The sequence below is a fragment of the Lepidothrix coronata genome, unplaced genomic scaffold (assembly GCF_001604755.1).
Source record: "Lepidothrix coronata isolate B3197 unplaced genomic scaffold, Lepidothrix_coronata-1.0 Scaffold14, whole genome shotgun sequence".
Lineage (NCBI taxonomy): Eukaryota > Metazoa > Chordata > Aves > Passeriformes > Pipridae > Lepidothrix > Lepidothrix coronata.
In genome coordinates this window covers 1,016,208-1,043,501 of record NW_016690194.1, presented here as the reverse complement: position 1 = coordinate 1,043,501, position 27,294 = coordinate 1,016,208, and the positions used below count along the sequence as shown (strand labels likewise).

Here is a 27,294-nt window from a genome sequence, read left to right as displayed (position 1 = left end):
TCAAAACCAGCACCTTCTTGCCCTGTACTGGGTCCTGGCCTGTGCTTATTGAGCTGCTGTTCAATACTCTAAAACAACTATGACTGAGACAGGGACCCAAACTATGACATCCGAAGTCATTATTGCCCCTGCAGTGAAAAAGAAGATATGAATAAGGAAACCCACAGGACCTACCTGCCTAGGATTAGTAAAAGAGGAAGAAGGAGAAGGATCTACCCTGCCCACACGTCCAAGAGAAGAGGAAGCAGGACAAATAGCCAGTGATTCACTAGAGGAAGCAGAAGCAGTTCCATGTGTGAGAAGCAGAGAGGAAATTAGACATGAAAGTGAAGTTAACCAGTCCCTGAGCCTATCAGAACATCAGGACTTGTGGAGAGATTACAGCCGCCAGCCTGGTGAACGAATTCTTACTTGGTTGCTCCAATGCTGGGTTATGGGATCTATTGCCAGACATCGTGAAATTGAATAGGAAATTGGAAGGGAGAGGTATATTTGCAGTCTTTGGCTCTGCCTCCTCTTTGGTGTGAGAGAAAGGTACCCATTCAAGGAAAATCTAATGAGCTCTCCAAGAAGGTGGACTACTGCAGAGGAAGGCGTCCAGTACCTGTGGGAATTGGCCATGCTGGAAATCATTTACAGTGACTCAGGCGATAACAACTTTCTAGATCCAGAGAGAGTCCCTTACATGCTACCCATGTGGAGAAAGGTAATTCAAGGTGCCCCTGAATTGTATGTTAACTGCCTGGTAACAATATACCATCCAAGGATGGATGAACAAACTGTGGACACAATGTGTGCCTGGATACGGAGTATAGCAGAAGCTATGGAAGCCTCCTCACTCCCACGGTCCAGCAAGTTCGATTTCAGAGACAGCTCCTATCTCCGCCACTGGCATACCCACACTGGGGAGAGGATGGAGAGGCCTTACAAGTGACCCGAATGTGAGACCCACCGCAGAGACAGCCCAAGAGATCGGTCTCGGTCTCCTTCTGTCCCACCCAGAAGGAAAGGAAACCCCAAGAGTAGACCATGTCGTGAACTATGGTTCTTTCTGCATGACCAGGGCGAAGACATGAAAAAGCGGGATGGTGAACCTACCCATAAACTTGAAGCTTGAGTACAAGAATTAAGAGGGAAGAAACCTAGTAAGAAGGCCATCCATGTAGTTGATGCAGAGGCCCCGGAAAGGGATCAATGACCTTTGAGACGCAGAAAGACTGAGATCAATTCCTGTGATCCCGATGAGGGGACCTCTGATTGGGCAATGCAATGGTCAGACAGTGAATACTCTGATCAGGAACAACAGAGGGGCCCTGCCTTTAGCCAGGAGAAGGAAAGGAACAATAGGGTTTACTGGACTGTGTGGCTCTGATGGCCTGGCACATTGGGTCTGCAGAGATACAGAGCTTTAGTAGACACTGGTGCACAGTGCACTTTGATGCCATCGAGGCATAAAAGCACAGAGCCCATCTGGATTTCTGGAGTGACAGGAGGAAGTCAAGAATTATCAGTGCTAGAGGCTGAAGTAAGTTTAACAGGAGACAAATGAGAAAAGCACCCCATTGTGACTGGCCCAGAGGCTCCTTGAATCCTTGGCATTGATTACCTCAGGAGAGGATACTTCAAAGATCCAAAGGGGTATCAATGGGCTTTTGGTGTAGCCACAGTGGCTATGGAGAAATTTAGACAATCACCTACTCTGCCTGGCCCCTCAGAAGATCCTTCCATTGTGGGACTGCTGCAAGTCAAGGATCAGCAAGTGTTGATGGCCACTACAACAGTACATAGACGACAATACTGAACAAACCGAGATGCTGTGACCCCCCATCCATGAGATGGTCCAAGAGATGGAGAGCCAAGGGGTGGTCAGCAAGACCCACTCACCCTTCAATAGCCCCATCTGGCATGTACGTAAATCTGATGGAGGATGGAGGCTGACTGTGGACTATCGTGGCTTGAATGAAATTACCCCGCTGTTGAGTGCCGCTGTGCCAGACACGCTGGAGCTCTAGTACAAAGTGGAGTCCAAGGCAGTGAAGTGGTACGCCACCATCGATATTGTAAATGCGTTCTTCTCCATCCCCTTAGCAGCAGAGTGCAGGCTGCAGTTTGCTTTTACATGGAGAGGCGTGCAGGACACCTGGAACTGACCGCCCCAGAGGTGGAAACAGTCCTACCATCTGCCATGGACTGATTCAGGCTACACTAGAGAAGGGTAAGGCTCCAGAACACATCCAATACATTGATGACACTATTATATGAGGTGACACAGTAGAGGAAGTTTTTGAAAAAGGAAGGAAATCATTCAGATTCTTCTCAAAGCCGGTTTTGCCATCAAAAAGAGTAAGGTCAAGGGACCTGCCAAAGAGATTCAATTCCTAGGGGTGAAATGGCAAGATGGACATCATCAGATTCCAACAGAAGTCATCAACAAGATCACAGTGATGGCTCCACCAACTAACAAGAAGGAAACACAAGCCTTCCTAGGGGCCATAGGTTTTTGCAGGATGCATATTCCTGAGTACAGCCAAATCGTGAACCCTCTTTACTCAGTGACCCGTAAGAAGAATGACTTCCAATGGGGTCCTGAACAACAGCAAGCCTTTAAACAGATTAAGAAGGAGATTGCACATGCCATGGCCCTTGGACCAGTCAGGACAGAACCAAATGTGAAAAATGTACTTTATTCTGCAGCCAGGGATAATGCTTCCTCCTGGAGCCTCTGGCAAAAGGTGCCTGGTGAGACCCAGGGCCAACCACTCGGTTTCTGGAGCCAAAGCCACAGAGGATCTGAAGCCAACTACACCCCCATGGAGAAACAAATCCTAGCAGTTTATGAAGGAATACAAGCAGCCTCAGAGATAACTGGCACAGGAGCACAGCTTCTCCTGGCACCCCAACTACCGGTGCTGAGCTGGATGTTTAAGAGAAAGGTGCCCTCTCTGCATCATGCCACTGATGCTACACGGAGCAAGTGGATTGCTTTGATTACACAACGCACCCAAATCAGAAACTCGAATCGCCCTGGAATCCTAGAGACCATAGCAAATTGGCCTAAAGCTGGAAACTTCAGTTTAGCAGATGAGGAAGAATAAGAACAAGTGGATTGAGCTGACGAAGGTCCACCATACAATCAGTTACCTGAAGAAGGAACACCTTATGCCCTATTCACTGATGGTTCTTGCTGTATTGTAGGGAAGAATCGGAAGTGAAAAGCAGCTGTCTGGAGTCCTACCCAACAAGAGGTGGAAGCTACTGAAGGAGAAGGTGAATCAAGTCAATTTGCAAAACTCAAAGCTGTTCAATTGGCCCCGGACATCACCAAACGAGAGAAATAGCCAAGGCTTTACCTCTACACCGACTCGTGGATGATAGCCAATGCTCTGTGGGGGTGGCTGGATTGGTGGAAGATCAACTGGAAGCATAGAGGAAAACCTATCTGGGCTGCTGATTTATGGCAAGACATTGCTGCTCGAATTGAGAACCTGACTGTGCGAGTCCACCATGTAGATGCCCATGTACCCAAAAATCGAGCTAATGAGGAACATCACAACAACAAACAAGCAGACCGAGCTGCACAAATCAAGGTGTTACAAGTAGATCTAGATTGGCAGCATAAGGGAGAGTTGTTCCTAGCTTGATGGGCCCATGATGCTTCAGGCCATCAGGGCAGAGATGCCACCTATAGATGGGCGTGAGACCGAGGGGAGGATCTAACCATGGACACTATTTCCTAGGTCATTCATGATTGTGAGACACGCACTGCCATTAAACAAGCAAAAACAATGAAGCCCCTATGGTATGGTGGACGTTGGGATAAGTATAGATACGGGGAGTCTTGGCAGGTTGATTATATCACACTGCCACAGACCCACCAAGGTAAGCGCTATGTGCTCACCATGGTGGAAGCAACCACTGGATGGTTAGAGACTTATCTGGTGCCTCATGTAACTGCCCAAAATACCATTCTGGGTCTTGAAAAACAAGCACTGTGGCGACACGGCACCCCAGAGCAAATTGAGTTAGACAATAGGACTCATTTCAAGAACAGTTTAGTTACTTCTTGGGCAAGAGAGCATGGTGTTGAGCGGGTATATCACATCCCATATCATGCACCAGCCACTTGAAAGGCTGAGAGGTGTAATGGACTGCTGAAAACTACTCTGAAGGCATTAGATGGGGGGACTTTCAAAAACTGGGATCAGCACCTAGCAAAGTCTATGTGGCTAGTCAACACTAGAGGCTCTGTCAATCCAGCCAGCCCTGCCCAATCAGAGCCCCTTCACACTGTGGATGGAGACAAAGTCCCAGTAATTCACTTGAGAGGTATGTTAGGTAAAGCAGTTTGGGTTAACCCTCCCTCGAGCAAAGGGAAACCCATTCGTGGGATTGTCTTTGCTCAAGGACCAGGATACACTTGGTAAATAATGAGAGAAGATGGGGAAACCCAGTGTGTGCCTCAAGAAGATTTAACCTTGGGAAAAAATTAATTCATATTCTGAGTTGTATGTTGCAGGAAAAGTCACCAGACGAGGAAGACCCAAATGAAGCTGATGCTGGTGCTCAACGATGAGACAATCATAGAAGACCAGACCTGTGTAAGAGCAGGATATGAGTGTGACGTAAAATGGTATGGAATAAGAGGTGGAGATTGTAATGGGTTTGTTACCCTCCCTGGGAGGGAAAAGGAACTAGATAGGATTCATATTGTGCCAGTAAGGTATTTCATACCATGTTACATCAGCTCACAAAAAAAGATGCAGAAACAGATTTACTTCAGAATATGAAGGGTTCCTTTGAAAAAGAAAATACTAATGCTAATGTAAGGTTAAAATACAAGGTTCCTATTCTAAAACAGAAAACCTATTATAAGAGGCAGCCCTGAATGCAAAGCCAACAAAGTAATAACACGCGCTGAACTCAAATGTATCATTGTCCTGTTCAGCTCTTCCAAAACTTCACCTAACGTAATCTCAACAAAGAACTTGTTTGCCTTATTTCCCAGAAAAACAAACTGACCCTCCAGAATATTATTCCAATGTGCAAAATTCAGTTTAGTGTGTGGGTTTCATTGTCAGCCAAATGCGTGGAGAGCAGCTTCTTATGTAAATTGAGAAGTAGTTACATCTGCCACTAGTCCTATCAGGCAAAACTTTCTCAGCATAGGCAGGCAGGGTTCACTGCTTAACCACAGCAATGTCAGGTCTATAGCCTACTCAAAATCAATGAGTACGCTTTCAGAATAAACATGTACTTGCACAAAACCACCACATAATTGTAATCTGAGAAGGTCAGACCAAAACCTCTCGCTGCTCCTGATCACATCCAAAATGTATCACCTTGATCCAGACTGTGAAATGCAGAAATTCTTTAATAGCAATCCTTTCAAATTCCTCTCTGAAAGTAATAACTGCATCTTACCCAGGAGCTATGCAAAGAAAGACACTTGCAAATATTCCTGCTTTTCCTTGCTCTTCAGTTGTTTTATGATACTGTTAGGCCGTAGAGGAAAACTGGCAATGGTACATGCCATCGGCAGGGTCTCCCATGCCAGACAGGTCAAAAACGAAGGGTCAGATATAATATGTCCATCGGCAGGATGGGTTCACTAGCCTTCTGGCAACCATCCTAGGAGAAGGACAACTCTAATTTTCAAACCCAGGCAGATGGAGCTCACTTAGCCCTGTAAGGCCATCCATCTAAGAGAAGGTCACTCTAATCAAACCTACGTCCTGAGGACCTCGCTGCCACCGTCCAAGCTCGCTCGGCCCTGGGAGATGAACCTTAGGATTAAAGGGTGGGTCCAGTTCCGCGCATACTGCATCTCACCTAAAAAATCCAGTGCGCAGGCCAGAAGGCCTTACCCACATTTGTAAAGCCCTGTAGCGACGAGTGAGGGTCGAAATGGCAGGTGAAAGGTGCACTGGAAGCCGCAGACCCAACCCTGCATGCAGGCGGTTCAGGATGTGCTTGTAACAAACGTGGGTAGAGCCTTCCCCAAATCTTTGTTCGCGAAGCCTAGGCATGACATCAGCTCAGATATAAAAGAGATAAGAAGGAAGCAAGGCGCTCTCTTCTCTTCTGGATCACTGTGCAGAATAGTCAGGCCGTTTCTTCGGAGGAGGAGAGCGTTCTTGTGGGGAAGCAGTCTTTATTATTAGTTCTTCTCTGTGTGTATAGTGTTTATAGTTTTTTTCTCTCTAAATACTAAACTGCCTTTTTTAGCAGGTTCGGTTTCACAGGTTTTTTTTCCTTTTCCCTCTTTCCTCCTCCCCTCTCCTCCGAGGGGAGGATGGGCACAAGCCCGGTGGACACCTGAAGTTCAGCCAAGGTAAACAATAACAGTTTCTTACTCTCTTATTTAACTTTGAACCAAAACAAATACCATTATCTATTCCATCCTTGTCTGACAGACATCAAACCATTTTATGCTTGATTTGGGAACTGCTTTTGAATGTGTGTGATGAATTTGAGAAACTATTACTACTGAATGAAAAAAATATCCAATTTATTTTGGGCTTTTCTGTTTAATGAAAAATGTACACATCATAAAATTGACTTAATTTTAGCTAATTTCACTAGTTTTTGAAACCTAACTTTCAAAAGCATGTCTTGGTTGCTATTTTACTGATCAACCAAGTCAAACTACAATAAAGCTGAGAGTCCTTTAAGCAGATCTACTGTTTTCATTTTGCAGGGTGCAATGGGCTGAACAACCACACTGGTGAATCACTTCAGCTAATTTAGCAAGCAGAGCTAGTGGAAAGGATACTGCATACTCATGGTTCACCTGCATTACCAAAAGGCAGCCATCAGCTGAAGGGATGTATTTGATATGTTCCAGCATGTAACACAGCCAGTAGTATGAACAAAACTGAGATTCACTCTCTTATGTTTGTTCCCTCTTCCTTTTTTTCTTTTTCATTTTTATTTTCCTTATTTTTTTTGTGTTTTTGTTTGGGTTTTTTAATAGATTTTTTGTTGTTTGTTTGTTTTGTTTTGTTTTGTTTTTATTCTCTGACACTTTTACACTGAGGAAAATTTGTCAGGAAGATGTTAATGTTGACTTTTTTCTGCTACTAAACATACAACCCTCACCCAGTGGTGGAAAACCTCCACTCTCTTCAGTAGTTTACACACTATTTCCCAGAGGTAAGAGTGATGATTTCAAATTATGGCCCCTTAGCTCAGATTCAGTATCCATGGGACTCTATAACCTGCTTAGCAGTCTGTTACACACTCAGGCAAACTGTTCTCTGCTTCATGATTTTTTCATAAACAGCAGCAACAGTAACATGTAGGGGTTTTAAGCAGATTGAAAAATAGGGTAGTTATCTATTATCTGCAAAAATAATTTCCAAAACTCTAGGACATCCTATTCTTCTACCTACAGCCTTACTTTACTAGAAAGTGATGGTGAATTTGGAAGATGATAGGAAAAAAAATCATAACTGTCTTCTTGCGAAGCCTAGACACAGCAAAATCCTATCTCTATTACTACAGTACTTGTCAATATGTAAAGTGAAATTCCAGAAAACACTGAATATTTTTAGGACCAGGATGGGTGAACTTAGCATAAGAGATTTTATAATTTCTTTTACAATTTGAAAATGTACCCTGATGCGGAAAAATGAAATAAATGCACATGAATTTCAGATATCTAATTCAGGCATTTATTATTACTCTGCTTGAGTTCATTTGAATCAACACGACACTTAATACCTAGATGGAAGGTATATGAGTTAGTATCAATCATTATGCTGTATGACAAACTCCAGTGGTGCAACAGACAGACTGGAACAAACACTAGTTGGATTTTGAGCAAGAGGCAAAGTCCGTATTGCAGCATCTCTCTACCTGTTCTGCCTATGTGTTTCCATAATCTTGGTAGCCAAAATATACAACAGCTAATAAAACTGGCCTCTCTGTAGAAGCTCAACAGTTGGTAGTTTTGTCCTCAAGAAAAATAGGAGTGGTTTGTGGTTCTCCTCTCTACAGGTTTTGATCAGCAGTGCTGTATGGCAGCTCATGACGGAGAAGAGATAGATGAGGAGCTTCTCTTTCTGAGCTTTGTATCCAATTTAAAAAAAAAAAAAAAGATAGGAAAACTGAAAGGCAAAATACTGTAGAATGATAAAATGGTAAAAATAATTATCTCTTCACGCAATTTATAATTAGTCTGGGAGTTCACTTTTAAATGAGTTAAGGCAAAACCCAGTAACATTTAAAGGGGGTTCTGACCTTTTGTGTAAATTACAATATTATCAGAAGTGATAAAGAAGTAACGCATATAAAGAGCATGACAAGTGTCATCCTTTGAGGTTTAACTACAAATTAACAATCTTTTATTTTCCTGGGGCATATTCTGTTCCTGGAGTGACCCAGTACTGCTTTCTGTCAGCATGGGATGCTAGGACATACAACTGACTTGGGCTGGCAACTCCCATCTGCTTATGTGACTGACATATTTTTTATATCACTATCATTATGTCCTTAGCATAATCAGAACCAGTTGTTCTAATGAAATGTACTGTTAAACAGCCCTACCCTGAAATTTTTGCCATTTAAACCACTAGAAAACAGAATTTCTCAATAACGCTTTCCATTCTTCCATTACAGCTGTGAAGGCCTAACACAAAACATGTTCCCAAAACAAACAACACCAGCACTAACATAACTTAGGCAAAAAAAAGCTGGAAAGAAGACTGGTTTCCTTTACTTCACTATATTTATACAAACATACTTAAGAATGGGCAATTAGTCTTTGCATTTCTTCAAAGCAGATGCACTGGGCTCTCCCTATTAATGAGATGCTCTGAAAGTCACCTCATACAGAAACAGAAGATATAAGGCATTATGAATGTTCCTTCCAGGATGAGAAATATTTAAGATTATTTTCTTCTAAAACATCTTATTGTGCTGCCTGTTTTCATTTGCCAGAAGTATCTAGTATCTTCCTTCATGCTGCAGTGAAATTATACAAAACAAATACATGAGACAAACTGTATGATGAAGAAATTGTCCCATAGGGGTGGACATTTTGTTCTAGCCTTGCCAGGTTTGAAGTACTCGTGCACAGGCTTATTTGCAAACCTTGGACGAGTTTCTTTCCCCTCTCTGTCTTTTTCTTAGCAACTTAAAATCCTTGCTTACCAGAAAAGTTCATCATTTAAACCTTTTACTTAATTAAAAATTGCACATTTCATACAGTGTTAATTACAGGTCAAGTGTTACTACTTATGATTTATTGCTATTGTCTACCAAAAGCCAAATTAACCCCCTGCACCTAATTAACTCCCTGCATTCTGTCCTGTAAACAGTGGGTTTCCACGTCTGAATGGGCCATAGTTAGCAGTCAGTTTCTTGAGGCAGAAAGATTGCTTGTGTCCTAATGGGACAGTAGTAAGGTATTGTATGTGATTTACGAGTTTATTCCCTGTTTCACTGGTGCAGCTTCAGTCCCAAACAGCACAAGATTTAGAGGCCAGGAGGAGTGCTTTATACTCACATACTGCTGAGGACTACAACTGCTACTGCTGCTGCTTGGAATCCAAGACCTGCCCTCTAGAAACTATGGAGACAGTTCTCAGTGAGGGAGCAGAGGTATAGTCAGAGAGCCCTTGTATTGCTCAGATAACCCAGATCTCTTGATATGCCTGGGTTCATGTTTACATGAAAGTAACATCTTGAAGGTCACTTATTTTTTTAAATATGGAAAAGTATATACTGTGATTAGAATTAAGCTCTTGTCTCTGCAATTTCAGATTTTGAGGTGAATGCAGAATTACAATTTGCAATGAAACTAACAAGAAATAAGAATTTGTCTCTCACTTTTTTTTTTTTTTTTAATCCATGGGAATGGAATAAGAAAGTACTGGTTTTCCACTCATTTCAGTAGGTGCCTTTGCCCGTCTTTTCTTCCAGCAGACTTTTGCACATGGTCAACTCAATAAATGCTGGTACTAGGAGACCAAACTGTCCCCAGATAAAGTTAAAATACACAATATTCAATATTCTGATGCTATAGTTCAATGCCTTGCACTGTTTCCTGTCTTCACTAAACAATATCATGTATTAAAATATCAGACACAGGAAATGACTTGGACTGTATGGCCACCCTTTGTTGTATTAACACCAGTTTTGTAAGCACATGAATGAAAATACAAAAGAAAGATATGGAAAATTGTATTAAATTTTTTATACTACAATATATAACATATCAGAGATGGCAAGAAGCCATAAATTTTGGGTCTGGAGTTTTCTGTCATATCCTTTATCAGAAATCTGTTAATATTTATCACATATACCATGTTTACTGCAGGTAAATTTTTTACTAAAGTAGACAGAAAAAATACTTGCTAGAAATATTTTGCAGGTAAAATTTACATATACTGTAGAGTGGAAAAGACATCAAATGACTAGTTCGTGTTTGGTTGCAAGCTAGTAACTGGGGAGGAATAAAATCCCAGATGCCTGACTTGGTACCCAGACTTTACCTTTGTACCAGGCCATTTTACTTCTGCTTGTTGGAAGGGCTTTGCTGGTATGGAAGACTTTCTACCTGGAATTGAATATATAAGACATGCTCTGCACGCTTGTCATTCTTTCTTATGCAGCTCAGGATGCCACATTTGACCAACGCAACGGTTTTATAGTCAGCGTGGCTGAGACAATGGGCTACTAAACCTAGTAAGTTATCTGTTTCTGATACAAGTGCGGAAGTCTTACCACTTAAATGGTGAAACTGCAAGGAAGTTTCAATTTCAGCAGCTGGCAGCCTTGCAAGCTGTCCAGGCCACTTTTTTATCTCTTGCTACATTTTAAAGGGTGTTGCCTTACCAAGCATGCTGGCTGCTTGCCTGAATTAAAAGACACCAGAATTTTTTGACACCAAGTTGGAAATTTCAGTGTAGTTCAAGAACTCTACTGATTACTTCTGTGGTCTGATACATACAAGTAGGTTGAATTTTCCCGTCAATAAAATAAAAATCATTCAGCCACTTACTTGCTGCTCAGGCAGCGTCTCAGTGAATATGAAGCCCCTCCTCCGCAAGTGCGTGAACATTCACTCCATGAGCCCCAGGCATCCCACAGTGAGCCTCGATCTTCCTCCGAGCGAGCTGTTCTGGAGCTCTGAGGAGAGGGAGAAGGAAAAAGAATCAGGAAAGAACATTTAAAGGTTAAAAAAATACCGCTGTTAGTTTAAGGTTTTTGGTTGTTTTTTTTTTTAACTAGATATCATCCTAGTTATTGAAAGCACTGAATAAATTGAATAAACCTGTTCTTCTCTGACATGCCCACTAATTGGTAGCCAGTTCTTTAGTCGTGATTGGTGTATGAATTCACTTTCATCCCTTGAATATCCTACTTTGTCTCAGTTTGAAGCTAGTGAAGACCATTTTAAAGGAGCACTTTGGACAACAGTGAGAAAACAAAGGATTTTTTTCTCATTAAAAGAAAGAGTTGGAGTATTATAGACATCAGAAATTTTGCTCCAAAATTGTGCTGCTGTGTTAGAAACTATGAAATGGCATATTGAAAGATGCCTTCCAAGATGGTCTTAATTAAAAATTGAAACACAATGAAGTAAATCAACATGATACAAAGGCATTCAACATAATCACTTTCACGCACTCACCATAAGGAATTGGAACTATCATTACTTTCTCTCTGCCTGAAGATCTCCTATAAAACTTGCTGGACTAACGTTTCCCTAACTGTTTTATCCCTAGTATTTGAGAGCTTAAAAAAGAAAGCGCACGTTAACTGAAGAGCTGGAGTTAACCAGTGTCAGGCACAGACCCAGGCAGTGCTACTGTTAATATCAGTGGTGGTGCACAAAGAACCGTATAAAGAAGCAGCACTGATGGATTCAGAAATACTCAGCTCTTTGAGGGTTAAGTCATAAATGTACAGCAGTACCTGCCTCAAGTAAAGCAGTTATACCTGTATTCAGCATTTCATTTTCATTCATGCAAATGCACCTCAAAAACATACATTCATATGGATACGAATGATTTAATCATTTAAATAGATATTGTTCCTCATGGTCAATGTGGTTTTGCTGAAAGAAACTGAATAACCTCACACAGGTGCGTGTGAAATGTCTGTGTCTGATGGAGACCAGGCAGTATTCTCCCTCAAAGCTTGATTTGTGCTGTGGGACGGTACTAGTGAATAGCATTTCTAATTGTATTTGAAATAAATAAGAAGGCAAAACAACTATACAAGGGAGATTTAAATGGCTCACCTATAAGAGAAACATCAGCATGCATCACAGCTAGCCCATGTTACACGAATCAACTTCAGCTTTCATAGAACCATAGAATATGCTGAGTTGGAAGAGAACCACTAGGATCACTGAGTCCAACTCCTGGCCCTGTGCAGGACAGCCCAAGAGTCACACCATGTGCCTGAAAGTATCATTCAAATGCTTTGTGAACTCAGACAGGCTTGGAACTGCGACCACTTCCCTGGAGAACCCATTCCAGTGTTCGATCAACCTCTGCATGAAAAACATTTTCTTGATATCCAACTTAAACCTCCCCTGACTCAGCTTCATGCGGTTTCCTTGAGTCTTGTCACTGGTCACCACAGAGAAGAGACCAGTGCCTGTCCCTCTGCTTCCTTTCATGAGATAGCTGTAGACCACAATGAGGTCTCCCCTCAGTCTCTTCTCCAGGCTGAGCAAACCAGGTGATCTCAGATGTACCTCAAACGGCTTCCCCTCAAGGCCCTTCACCATCTTTGTTGCCCTCCTTTGGACACACTCTAATTGCTTAGTAGCTTTCCTGTATTGCGGTGTCCAAAACTGCACACAATACTCAAGGTGAGGCCTCGCCAGTGCAGAGCAGAGCAGGACAATCCCCACCAGCTGGCGATGTTTTGCCTGATGCCCACTAGGACAGGACTGGCCCTCCTGCCTGCCAGGGCACTGCTGACTCATATTCAACCTGCCATGGACCAGAGCCTCTTGGCTGATGGCAACCTAATGGATTATTTGAGACACAGCGATAGCTCAACACTGAAATAATTTTACCGTCAGTGAAGCTATGTAGAAGTTTGGTAATGAAATACAGCAAAATATACTGGTCTTGAATATTGTTATTTGTAAGCAAAACCAGAACATTAATTTAGTCTGTGAGATATGATACCGGATTTGTCTAATGTGTGTAAAAAAATTACTTGACATTCTCATTTTATCTTGCTTTTATTAAAACGCAAGAAGTTTTGATTTCAACACAAGAATTGCAAGGGTAAATGTAAAAACTAAAGTTACATAAGTCATCAAATTCCAACTATAGGCAGATGTGAACCAGTCTCTAGATCTCATGAACATTTACACATGAGATAGGAGAAGACACAATAATTTACTAAGGTTATTTCACCTGACTGTTTTGTGAAGGGTAGTTTTTATAAAATGCAAATGTGTGTTTGCACTTTTACTCTCTTAAAGAGAAAATACATGTCTGTGCTTCAAATTGCAGATGGGTGCATGTCCTGATCATTCACCACCAGTTGAAAGTCCGAAGACGTAATAAAAAAGGTTGCAAGGTAAAGTTCATGTGAACCAATTACTCTTATCTCACCATAAATTATAAGCATCAGCATAGCTAGACATTCGAAGGGTTCAAATTTTTCTGTCATAAACTGTAATCTCACCAGAGGAGATCCATGAGCCTGTTACTTGCATTCCAAGATTTGTTAGAAGACCTATATATTCCCAGAAAACATGTGATCTCCAACTGGAACAGGCTCCAAGTTTTCTTTCAACAAGTGAAATAAACATAATTCATTTCAACTCCAGCCTAATGAGAAAGAGGACAAACACTTTGTGCTATTGGACCAGAAAGCAGAAAGGATCATGTGTCAAAAATGAAATCACTGGAAACAGGGTACTCAGGTGAAGACACTTAAGAAGTAAAAAAAAAAAAGTCTTTAAACTACAAATTAAATAACGGACTTCTTATAATACTGTAGTGGGTTGACCCTGGCCAAATACCAGGTACCCACTAAAGCCACTCTTCTCACTCTCTCTCTGCAACTGAAGAGAGAAGAGAGGAAAAAAAACCAGCTAAGAATTCATGAGTAGAGATAAGAGCTGGGAGAGGTCAGTGACTGATTACCTTCATGGGCAAAAAAAGACACAAAGCAGGGATACTACTTATATTTATTACTAACAGGATGAGATCCAAAGAGTGAGAAATAAAAGTCTTAAAAACACCTTCCCCCCACCTCTCCTTCCTTTCATGTTCTCCCTCCTCCTCCCCAGCAGTGCAGGAGGACAGGGAATGGGGGTTACAGTCAGTTGTTGTTTCTGCCGCTGCTCAGGGAGAGAAGTCTTTCCCTTGCTCCTGTGTGGTCCCTCCCACAGGAGACAGTCCTTGATGGACCTTTCCAATGTGAGTCCATCCCTCGGGCAGCAGTTCTTCCCAAACTGCTGTCCCATGGGTTACTCCTCCATGGGGTGCAGTGCTTCATGGATGAGCTGTACCAATGTGGGTCCCCCACAGGGGCCACAAATCCTACCCGGGAAAAACCTGCTCCAGCGTGGGCTTCCCTCTCCATGGGCCGCAGGTCTCTGGCAGGACCCCGCTCCATCCTGGGCCTCCCACAGGGTCACAGCCTCCTTCATGCATCCACCTGCTCCAGCATGGGCTCCTCCATGGGCCGCAGGTGGGTCTCTGCACCCCAATGGTCCTTCATGGGCTGCAGGGGCACAGCTGCTCCACCATGGTCTGCACCATGGGCTGCAGGGGCCACAGCTCTGGCGCCTGGAGCACCTTCTCCCCCTCCTTCTGCACCGACCTTAGTGTCTACATTGTTATTCCCATGTTCTCACTCCGCTCTTCCCTGACTGGAATTTCTTCTGCAGAACAATCTTTTGTTCTTAAATATGTTATGACAGAGGCGTTACTACTACCACTACTACTACTAATTGGCTCGGCCTTGGCCAGTGGCAGGAAGTCTGTCCTGGAGCTGTCTGGCATCGGTTCCATGGGACAGGGGAAGGTTCTAGCAGCTTCTAACAGAAGCCACCCCTGTAGCCCCCCCGCTACCAAAACCCAGCCACAGAAACCCACTACAAATACAAACAAAAGTAACCTGACATAATCAAGTAAGACTAAAAGAGTATCCAATTTGACTCTAAAAAAATCCAGGTTTGGTGTCTAACAGTAATTTCCAAATTTATTAAAGAGTTGTCAGGCATTCATGTTATATTAAGAGTTCTTTCCTACCCTTTCCACTAACACACAGTACAGAGAAATAACTTAAACTATTTGGAATAGTATGTGAAACACACAAGTGTCACACATCCTTAAATCACAACAGCTACATGGACATCCAGGAGTCACATCCCTGATAAGAATTACATTTCTTCTAAAACCATGTGTGTGCACATGCGTGTGGGTGCACAGAGGCAGACACATGAAGAGCAGCACAACTTCTGTTCATGTCCTAAGGTCTATAAAAGAAGTTCAGCCTTAGGAAAATATATCTTAGTCACATACTGAAATTGAGTTTAAAATTTTGTTTGTAACAGTGCTATCCCTACAGAATCCAACTATTTGTCAGTGTGACATAGAAAAGAGTGTGTATAAATGCAGATCATGTTTTTTAACTTCTCCTCTGGTTCTGAGGCATCCAGTCTTCCTCCTCAGTAAAATTTTGAGTGTAATGCTCAGTAAAAAGCACCCAGTGTGTTCCACAGATTATATAGCAATATAGATAGTGAAAAATGCACTTAAACTATTGTTGGACATAAGGCACTAATACAGAATTTAAGCCAGTTATTTCTCAGATAATATGAACTGCTGAGTTTGGTTAAGAAATTTATATCATCTGGTTCTTATCATATCCCCACTGTTTCAGGGTATGATGAGCTGTCAGTGACAATATGCAAAGCTCTTCTGAGGCCACTGCCTAAACTTGTCTTTCACTACTGTGAAAATCACGTTAGGTACAGAAAACTAGTATTTTTTCCTACATAGATCTTTCTGTCGTCCTTTTTCAGATAAGTCCAAGTGCACCCCTTGTGGTGGTTTCACAGCTCCCAAAAAATACAATTTCCAAGCTTCCCCACAATTTGCCTCAAGGTGAAAGAGAAGTTCTCGGACAGGCACAACTCAGCATGGGGAATTATATCAAAATTTATTACTAACAGAATAAAAACTATAGAAAAGCAAATAAATACACAGCATTAATACAATTTCTACCACCCTTGGGGTCCTCCCACATCAATCCAGGAGAAGAACCCTCCAGGACGATAGCTAAAGTCTCTCTCTCATTGGGGTAACAGGGAAGGGGTGTTCTTCACCCCTATGTTTGGCCTCTGTTGAAGTCTCCTCCTCAGCTGCAAGGGAACACTTGCTTCATCAGGTCTTCATCACGATTTACACAGAGTCAGCTTTTGAGCTGGTTCATGAAGGTTCTTCCCAGGGAGTAAGATTCAGGGACTTTTCCACTTCCTCCCCAGGTTGCAGGGTTTCTGGGTTCTTGCTCAGTCTTTATACCCCAAATAGTTTTTGCCAAAGTCCTTACCCAGAAACAGCCTGTTTGGTTTGGCTTCTCTCTATCTCAGCTGCAGCACCAGCTCGACTTGCCAAGTAGCAGGAGGGGCATCCTCCCGCATTCCTCGTCCTTCAGTTTCGGCTGCCCTCGTCCAAACCTGACGCAGGGCACCTCCAAGCCCCTCAGCCTCTCTCCGTGTTTCAGTCTCAGCTCCAGGTTGCCTCCTGCCCTGCCATTGTGGAGGAGGTGGCAGCGAGACTGCTTGAAGTTTTCTCTCTCCTCTGCCTGGAATTCTTCCAGCTCTGCTTCACAATTGTTGCTCCCTCCACTCGCAAAGGGGGAAACGGCAAGGAAACCGCCCCGGCCCTGGCCAAACCAAGGCCGTGGAGGGCTGGGGTCCCCCGGGTTCGGAGGCCCCCCCAGCCACCCCTCGTGGCTCCGATTCTCTCTGCCAACAACTTCCTTTCTGGCTGTTGTAATATGCTAATTTTGCAGGGACAAAACACAGTTCCGATTGGCCCCACATTGGAAACTCACTTCGGACCAACCACTTCCAGCCCCGGTGGGAGGTGGGGGGGGCGAGTGAAACCACTACACCCCTACATGAATTCTTGCCAAGCCACACATTCTCCTTTTTTGAGTAATGCTGGACGATCCTTTGATATTAGTTTGTCACTGAGGTTAAATATTTATTTCACACAGTATTAAAATGCTATCTGTAGTGAACCAGGAAGAAATGCTCTCAGCACTTACCTAGATGTGTAACAGCAGGAGACAAGGCCAGTGACCTCATCTCTTTATAAAAAAAAAGTATTTAAAAGCTTCAACCCATGTAAATACCTGGTTTGTAAAATTTAATTTGCATAATGTTGTGTATCTTTGTTGCATTCTATCCAAGGAAACATCCAGATTACAGCTCAGATGGGGAACTGCTTGGAAATCTCTGGCTTTTGAAGGAAGGCAGGTCAGAACAAATTCACAGCTAGCTGAAGTAATATTAGCAATTACTGTCAATCAAAATGTTAACATGCAAGATATTTCTAACTAGCTGTTGAAACTTTTCCAGAGTAAATATCTTGTAAACATTGAAAGCAAAATATTCTGACACATCCAGTTTTCAGTGCACCAAAAAAAAATGTTTTATGTATGTAGACAAACAGTTGCACATCATTTTAAATGGTACTGTATGACCAAAGTACATCTACTTTTCCAGAATAACTCTATGTTTTGGCCACAAGCCAGGGGAGGGAACTATAGCAATGAATATTCATACCATATTATGTAATTTGAGGGGACTACTCTGCCCACCCGGCATGGGAAGTTGGAGAGAGGAGTTTTGCTGCAAGCTGGAACTGCTCCAGGGTCTCAGTCACTGCTGGCAACCGCTTCTTTGCCGCTGGAACAGTAGCAAAGCTGGGATCTGTCGCATTGCCGTCAGAAACCATTTCTACCGCAGGGAATAGCAGCAGAAGCCAGGAGCCACTGACTTGCCACGGACTTGTGCTGGGATCAAAGCAGGCCAGGGATCATCCCCACCCCAGCCACCGCAGTTCACTGACATTTGGATCCTCTGGTGCTGCTGACAGGGTGAGAGCTCCTGCATACACATTGCCATCAAGGTGGCATCTCAGCAGAGAAGCCCCTGGCTTGAAAGAACTAGCTCTCCAGGTATTTTTTCCATTGTGTTCTGTCTGGTCCAGTGTGGAAGCCCCTGCTATTTTCTTTCTTGTTTTGTCCTGGGGGTTGGAGGGAGGAAGAAACTAGAAGTGTTTCTCTCTCTATGTTGTTGATTTGAACCCTTCTGCTGGTATTGTTGTTTTGCTACTACTTTCCTTGTTAGGAAACTGTTATTTTTTCACTTATAACCTCCTCACATATTTTGTCTCTCTGTATTGGGGAAGGGGGGCAAATGAAAGGGGAGTGAGTTCATTTTATTGCGGTTCATGCCCCAATTTTTGTCTTTAAACCAAGACACAGTACCATACTGAAGAAAGGGTCCAGAGACAAGGCAGAGGTACAAGTGGAATACTTTATTGAGGTGTCCAGAGGTTTTATGGGTTTAGGCAGGGAAGGGGCTAGAACACAGGGTGGAGCATGAGATAGACAAACGGGGGAACAAATCGGGGTAGGGATACAGGCAAAGGGGGAGGAATGTGGGAGGAACAGGATGAATGGTAACTGTCTCCTCTCTGCAGCTTCTGCAGCCTATCAGAGAGGGAGCAGGGAGGCAGGGAGCAGGCAAACTCATGACAAGCCCGGGCGCGCCCAGGCTGTGCACTTTGTAGTGTGGGTACAATGTGATATATATATCTGAAACCACATAATAACGTTAAAGTCCATATAATAACTGTAAGGTCCATATAATAAAGTCCTGTCAAATGCTGTATGTTTTTCTCCACGCCTGGAACCTCTCCCATCCTGAATCTTGTTCCTTCACAGTAAATAGCTTGTCTTCCCCTTGTCCTGTCTGTATCCCATGTACATGCAATAAAAGGACTTCTGCCACCAGACCAGCCACCCAACCAGCCTCCAGAAGGACCACACAAAACAGAAAAACCTGCCTACCTGACATACTTACCAAATTAATGGAAGTTCTGCTCTCACAGAAGTTAAAAGATGAAGAGAAACATGAGAGCTGTTTACCACATCTGAGATGCTGAGTGCAACTGCTGCCATGATTAAATGCAGGCTGTTCCACATGGCCAAATCAAAAGGATGCCTACAGAACTATTCAAAATACTGCTAAAATGCCATATTCTCAGGCAAACAATGTGGAAGAAAAAGCAGCTGCAATGAGCATCAGACATCTTGAGGTGAACCCTTGTACATTGTCTCCCCTGCTCCCTGGAGGGCAGCAGCTCCCTTCTATTGGGTATGCAACTGTACGCTGAACATTACCAGCCCACTGCCCCAGGCTTCTGCAGTCTCGGAATTAACTTGGGAATTTTTGCTTCCTTTTCACTTGCAAGAAAAAGCAGTAGGCCTCTGACTGGTTCAAGAGAGTATTTCCCATGGAAAAACCCCTGGCACAGGAACCCTTGATTTGAGTGTCTCCACACATCAAGGAGGGCACTGGCACAGGAGCGCACACACGTGAGTGTGTACATTCTGTACTCTGGGTAATCACCTTATGCTCAGACTTTGCTAGTAAAGAGGCCAGGATTTATTTTTTCAGTCTCTGAAAAAGGAATAAACAAAAAAGTCCAAATCTCCTTCTGGGTAGTTTTTAATTTACTCTTTCTTTTTACCCTAAATCATCCATTACTTAAAAGAAACAGGGAAAAACACCTTGATGGGGATAGAAGAGGAAATCTCACCAAGATCCTCTTGCAGTTTTCCAATGCTTAATCTGCTCCTGTGAACACAAACAAAGGAAAGAGCAATAGGTGGATGATTTTTCTTTACCCTGAAGGAAAACACCTGATATACAGCTAGCTCAGTTCCCAGGGACATAAGTAAAATTTGCTGTTAGTCCTTTTCAATGCTGCATTCCTTTTCATCTTCTCTTATTCTTAACAGCTCAGTCTTGCAAGACAGGCTCATTACTAAGGTAAAAGAGAAAAATTGTAGCATCTTTTTCTTTTGCACATGAAAGCAAAGGTTCATGGATAAATAACCTCTCCTCTCCTCCTAACCATAACCATGACCTCATATGGCTCATGGCGAGGCTTCGCGAACGAAGATTTGGGAAGGCTCTATCCACATTTGCCTCATATGGCTAATGCACAAGTAATAGGACAAAGTGTCACACTGAACTCTGTCATCTTGAAAACACAGTGTCTGTAGTCTGTGTTGTACAGACTGCACCCTCTGACATCAACATCTCCACACACCAAGCGGTCTCTGAAGGATAAGAACACTGCCAGTGCTGTCCTCATGGTCCCGAAGAATTCCTACTGCCCTGAAGCAAACCATATAGTTGTGCTGTATATATGCAGCCTCTTAAAACTTACAATAGAGAGTACACTGCTTCTTGCCTGTAACAACACAGGGAAGAATCAACAAACAGTCATCTCAGGACATTAGGAGCTAAGCAGCCATTCCTAAACCTGGACTGGAAGTTGTATCCCAGGAGAAATGTGCCAAACGTGAGCTCATTTTTTCTCCTAGAAGGGCAGCAGCCAGCTGGAGGGACGGGAAAGGGGGTTGCTGGCAGAGGATGGAGCTGACACTATATTACTTCAATGTCGTGCATGCTGAGTTCCCAATAACAGATCAGTCCTATCTCTCACTCCAGTTACCCATATGAAAATACACACCAGGAGAGCCATGTGAATACAAGAGCTTTTTTTTTTGCTCTCACAGGCTCAAGTTACCCTGTTGTATTTAAATCCTGCTGTGCTGATGTAAACACCAGGCATCGGTGATCCAATACAGAGCAGGTCCAAGCTGGCTCAGCCTCAGACTTGTCGCTTAATTGACTCAGAAGGGTTTTCAAGGCTAGCACTGGTTCAGATGCACAATGGGTGAAATCACTTCAGAATTCGGAACCTACACAATAGCATGGGTTCAAAAGTGCATATTGCACTCAAGGACTTTGGGTTTGTGTTCCACGTAGCAAAAACTGCGGGCAGAGAAAGTCCTACAATGCTCACAGAAAGGAGATGAGAGAAAAGTAAAATTGTTATCTCTGACAAGGCCTATTGCATGCCAAGTGTTTTCTCAGTAGTAAGAAATGAAAGGTGTGTGCTGGCTGGGTACTGTGCATCAGCTTTAAGTTAAAAATGGCTAACATATGTCTGACACTGCAAGGTCCACTGCCTCCCCCAAAGAGGGAGGGTACTACACTGAAGAAATTTATATTAACCATTTTCCTTTGCTTTAGTAAACTGACCTTAAGCTTGAGATATTTACCCAGCCTAACCCTCTGTACAGGTCACAGTATTCAACAGCAAGTTCCCTAATGTACACCAAACCCCATGTGGTCTGGCTTTAGAAACTGTAATTCTGAAAATCTGAGCTAGAAGACATTGTTGCATCAGCATAGATTTTAATGGGTTCCCCAGCCCTACGATGGCTCACACTCATCTGGAGCAGATCAGAGCATTAAGGCAAGGTGCCATAGGTTGCAACAGGAAGATGATACTCTGGTCAAGAGGCATTTCAGACAAGGGAGAAGAACTTTCCAAAGAGTTGTGTAATTTCAGGTAACATCCACAATTATGAGGTTTATTCAAAACAAATGAAACCTCCTATTCTTCTGATGGTCTGCCATCTCCCTCAGTTACCTCATGGCTATGTGTGTGTATTTATTTTATCAACAAGGGGCCGTATAAAGGGTTGAAACATTAAGCCTTGCTGGAGGCAGGAAAACTGAAAGGGAAATATTTATGTAAAAAATAGAGGGTAAAGAGAGAGAGCAAGGGAAGAGGGAAAGAGAGAAAGGCAGGGGGGGAAGAAGGGGAAAAGGAGGAGGGAGGGAGGGAGGAAGGAAACCATTGAGCAAGCTCAAGATTCTGTATCATAACCAAAAATAAAGAGAAGAGAGAAGAGAAAAAAAGCTCATTAGACCCTAGGAAGTAGCTATAAATCTCAGAGTTTATCTAACGTATTTATTTCTCCCTTTATCACCAAATAATTGATCTCAAATTTATAAATATGTTTCTTTAAAGGAGTATACACTTAGTTGTTGAGAATTTGCAGTCCCAAGGTGAAGGAGTGTTTTAAAAGTACCAGATTTTTTTTTCTCCATTAGTTTAAATTAAACTGAAGTGTTTAGGAAGGACAAAAATTGCTGCTACTCTCATGCTGCTCTCTATCACATATGATGAAAATATTTATGCGACCTTGCTCTCACCAAATAAAAGAAATTACACATCCACACTTTGAACCAGTATGCTACATAGAAAGGATATGCATTCCTCTCTAAGTCAGCCTTCAGCTCTGGTACAGGGATAACGCTCTCCCTCTTGACAGGTGCTCACAAGCACTGATGGGTGGGTGAGCCATCAGAGAATGACAAGATTGCTAAAGTTTGGATTGGCAGAATCTTACAATTAAAACTAAGGCAGCTAAAGTTTTTAGTTTCAGAGATTTCTATTGAAGCACTTGCCTCTCCACTTCAGCTAATTCTGACCTTCTGTACTTTAAACATGGCTGGACCTTTAAGGAACGTATTTGCCATACCACAGTAACGTGAAAATCTTCTCTCCTACTTTAAAAGTTACAGGAACTATGAAAATGTCGTATCCAAAAAACATTTACAATAAGAAGAGGCAGCCCTGGGCTTGTTAAGAGCAGTTATGTTTGCCCTAAACAACTTAAATACAAGATTTCAATAAAACGGTAAGCAAATAAATAAATAAATAAATAAATCACCAATCTTATGCCAGCACCAAAACAGTAGACCTTATTGCTTCCTTTATTTCCTTTCGTATCTGGGTCTATTGATTTAGTGCAGAACCTGAACAATACACTGGCAAACTTCAAACAGCAACTAAGATTATATCCAAAAAAGCTGGAAGGGGAAATTTGACACCCGCACATTATATTCATATGGAAACAAAATGAGTTATATTTATTTTATGGGACAGTTTGAATTTATTATAAGTTGCATATAATTTCCTGTCTCATTTCTTGAGCACTCTTGGACTTTATTTCAGGATATCTTACATTTTCACACATCCCCTTTTCTCTACCCTGATACCTTTCTGCTAAGCTTGCTCTATGGGAAGTCCTTGAAAGGCAGAAATCTAAAGGGTTGAAGCTTTGGAAGACATTCCATAAAGGCAGTGTGTGGCACTAAACCTGCATTATATGGGAAAACTGTTGTTTAAACATGTTTCAAAATGGCTTTTTGTGGTCTCCTTGCAAACACATGTTTCTTCTTCCCAACACCCCCCACGACAAGTGTATCCCATGCAAGAATGTCCTGAGAAGATATCCTGAAGTCTTCTCATTGGGCCCTTTTAACCCCTTCCTATTGGTTGTTAACCCCTTCCTGCAACCTGTAATTGGTTACTCTGTGAATCCTCCTAAGCCTATAAATGTAACATCCCCAACAATAAACCCTCTCTTGACTCCTCTCCACGCCCGGTGTGCTGTCTCTGTGCCGGCCATGGAACCACGTGGGTGGGGAGAAGAGGGGAGGGCACCTCTCCCCTCCAGGCTCAGGACCTGAAGAAACCCCTGATGCTGGAGTTCCCTTTCCCTATCCTTCAAGATGTCGGAATGGTTCCTCAGATGGAAATGGAACTAGAACTGGGCTGCCCCACGCCATGGGGGAAAAGGGATCCAAGAGCAGTGAAGACTGAAGTGAAAACCATGTGAAAATTAATGTACAGTAGAATCAACGAACAAGAAGAAGGACTGCCCCTTAAAGGCAGTGACCAAATAATCCACAGGCAGCAAAACTGTTAGGATTTCTACATATGCTTGCTTTGCAAGAAAATTAAATCTACCAAATACACTGCTTTCCTTCCCCTTCCAATTTCACTGCAACTTTAGCTACTTTCATAAAAAATATGGAAAAGTTTGGTTCTTGCATCAAAAAGAAGTCAAGATGGTTGTATGTTAAATGAAATTCTAAACAGGGTATTTGAAGAGAGTAAAAGAAAAAAAATTGGAAATGCATCTAGAGTTTGTAATATCTGATATGGTAATATCTCACTGTCAGTCAAGCAGAGAAAATCCCAGCCTACAGTAGCCTGCAATGTGCACACTAAGATTCAGACTGTAACAAACCCAAAATACCCAGCAAAGGTGTTCTGTTGAAATTAAGATAAATTGGCCACTCAGAGGTTTCACAAGATGATCTTCATGACCAATATTTTTAGAGGTATTTAGTTGCTCCTGTGCATAACGTCTAAATACTACAAGTAAAAGCTCAAAATAAAATCAGTTATTAGATGAAAATACTTCAGTACGAAGTCTAAACAGATGGAATTCAGCACAGTTGCATTGCAGAGGCAAATCAGTTTATGCAGATGAGAACCTTGCTCTTAAATCTCAGCTAATATTGTGCTTATGAACTATCATATTTTTATTATGAGTTAGTAGTCTGAGAATGGTGTGTGCCATTTCCAAAAAAGACAAAATCTTTAAAGGCTCATGACACTATACAACTGTGAGAAAACCTTCAAAAGACAAAGATAAGGTACTGCATAAAATCTTGATAGACAAATGAAACCTTTAAGAATAACCTTTAAAACCATGATACCAACCTTTAAATCTTTCTAATATCTATAATCCTCAATAGAGGACCCTCTTCCTTTGTCCCTTTTGCCAAAGGAAAAATTTGAGCTAATTAGAAAAATAGGTCTGAACATATAGTATGCAAGACAGAAAAACTCAGATCGATGATGAAATGTTTTACATTTCTTGAGATAGAAGGATATCTAAATGATCAGATTGTACTAAGCTTTGACTATTATTGGTCTGTGTTCAACACTAGACAGGGTTAAGGACCTAGAGAAGATTTTCTCACTCCATGAAATGTACAGCTTTTCTTTACTTGCCCCATTTTGCCTGAACATGCATGTTAGAGTCAGAAAATGTTATAAGACCTTGAATATGCAAAGCTGGGCAGCCATCTGTTAAGACAAGCCTACTGTTCATAAGCTGATACGAGAAGATAGAGAAGCCAACAGCAAAACCTAGGCTAATTCCTGTACACGAGTTAGAATTAGTCATGGTTCATACCACAGTACCATATTCTGATGACATTAAACATTTCCTGTCAATTTTTGATTTGTTGTTGTCCATCAGATGAGAAGATTTAATTAATAACTGTCCTTGGTTTGAGCTGGGACAAGTAATTTCTTGTTCCTTTTCCTGCTCCCCATCATGATACCATAGGATCTGGTGGTTGGTGTGTTCTCACTGTTTTTTTCACTACCTTCAGCTTTCAGATTGTGTATATAGGAATGATCTTACTATTCTTCTTTCCTTCCTCATACAAGAGAACACAAACTGCAACTTCCCATTTTTCCCCCCATAATTGTTTCCCATACAGTTCTGAGTTTTACTACAAGCTGAAGAAAATAGCTAAAAAAGCAATAAAAACAATGCTGCTGCCTGCAGATCTGACAATACAAAATTGTAACAGAAACCATGAGGTTGTATTTGGATGGCTACACAACACAGTTATAAGGGATTCAGTTTTTATTTGCTTCAGTGAAAATTCAGTCATGTGGAGATTGACAGTCCTCTCCTTAAGAATTATTTGTCTGGTCATGTGGCCCAGTCAGGCTTGACATTAACTTGTGAACCTTCTGAGCATTGAAGTTTGTCCTGCTGACAGATCCATGAACAGAGATGACCACATACCAATCCTCAGTCTCTCCACAGTGTTCAGTTTCATACCTTTTTTTATTATTCTTTCACAGGCCTATTATCAAAGTCATTAAAAGAACACATTAAACTTAATGACACCGGTGAAGCAAACCAGTAGCTCAACGGCCTACATTAAGTACTGACTTAAAAACTATTCACTAAAATCCAAAACCATTCATGGAAATCTAAAAAAAAAATTCCAACACACAACCTTAGTTCATCTCACACAAGTCTCTGCACTCAGTAGAAAAAGAGTAAATGAATTATATACTTCAAAAAAAAAAAAAAACCTGAAGGAAGAGGTCAATAAAATAGGTCCAAACACAGAATTCTAGAGTAATACAGGAAGAAATTCTGATCATACATACTTAGTAACAACATAAGAAATTGTTTTGGTTTATAGACATGACAAATTTGAAGTACAGCAGCACTGGTCACAAACCATAGTGGTGAGAAATTATGCACTTTGTAGCATGAATAAATCTCAGCTTTGTATTTCAGTGCATCCTTACCCAACTGATGTGATTAAATGCCAGTCTGTACATATGCATGATTATGAATGAAAATATACGTGTGTACTTTGGACCTCATACTGGAAAAAAACCTCTCAATACAACTGTAGAAATGAGAAGCAGACTACAACAGTAGGTAGACCTATCCACATATGAAAGGAAAAACTGTGAAGCTTTGTACAGTCAGATGTAAACAAGAAATATTATATTCCTTTCACTGGCTAATTGTGCTTGTAGTCATCCAAGCCAGACCTAGATAGATAATACGGAAGTGTAATGTCAAAGAACCTGGAAGAAATGGACTATTGTATTTGACTATTTTCCACGTATAAATTAGCACAGCAAAAGAAAGAAATCCAGCAGAAAGACACATGCACTTTATTACAGTTACTAGTGTTACTTCTGTAAGTATCATAACAGCAACAAAGAGAGCTAAAAAAAACTGCTGAAAAGATGCAAATAACAAATGCAAGTGTGATTAAATGCCCTTCTGACATCACATGATTTAACTTAAAGTTTGGTTGAACATATGGCTGGTTATGGTTTTGGTCACATTTCCTTTGAGTTAGACAACTGTAACTTCCTTGTGTTAAGCTTTTATGTATAAACTAATAGAAAGGAAAATCTTTTGAACAGAATGCCTGCTTTTGTTTGTTGCTCTTAAAAGTGGTGGGCTAATATTTCCTTAGCTTGCAAAAGTTCACAAAGCAATAAGCAAAATTCTCCACATACCTGGTCTTTCTCTGGAAAGACAGAAACTTCATGAGAAACTTCAAAGCTACTTTCAGTCTGATACTACTTTTTCAAAACAGGCGTCATAGTGTTATGGTTCAGATTCTCAAAATGCCATGGAAGTACCTAACCCACATTTATGCCAGGGAAACTGGATGTCTGAGTGTGGTGCAAGTTCTAGTGCAGTTAATAACATAAACTATTGACCCTCACTGACCTTGCTCAAGCACCACTCTACTGAAAATGAATACAATTTCTTCTGCAG

At 41.9% G+C, this 27,294-nt stretch overlaps 1 protein-coding gene across 3 annotated transcripts in view; it reads right to left on the bottom strand.

Annotated features, from left to right (window-relative positions):
- ADAMTSL1 (ADAMTS like 1) overlaps positions 1-27,294 on the bottom strand; it is a 375,877-nt gene that overhangs the window by 164,049 nt on the left and 184,534 nt on the right. For 2 of the 3 annotated variants that reach the window (XM_017806263.1, XM_017806264.1), the window contains one exon: positions 11,006-11,133. In XM_017806263.1, coding sequence (XP_017661752.1) covers positions 11,006-11,133 — 128 coding nt within the window. Of the gene's footprint in view, positions 1-11,005; positions 11,134-27,294 lie in introns of those variants that run through there. The other variant, XM_017806265.1, reaches the window with a different exon arrangement.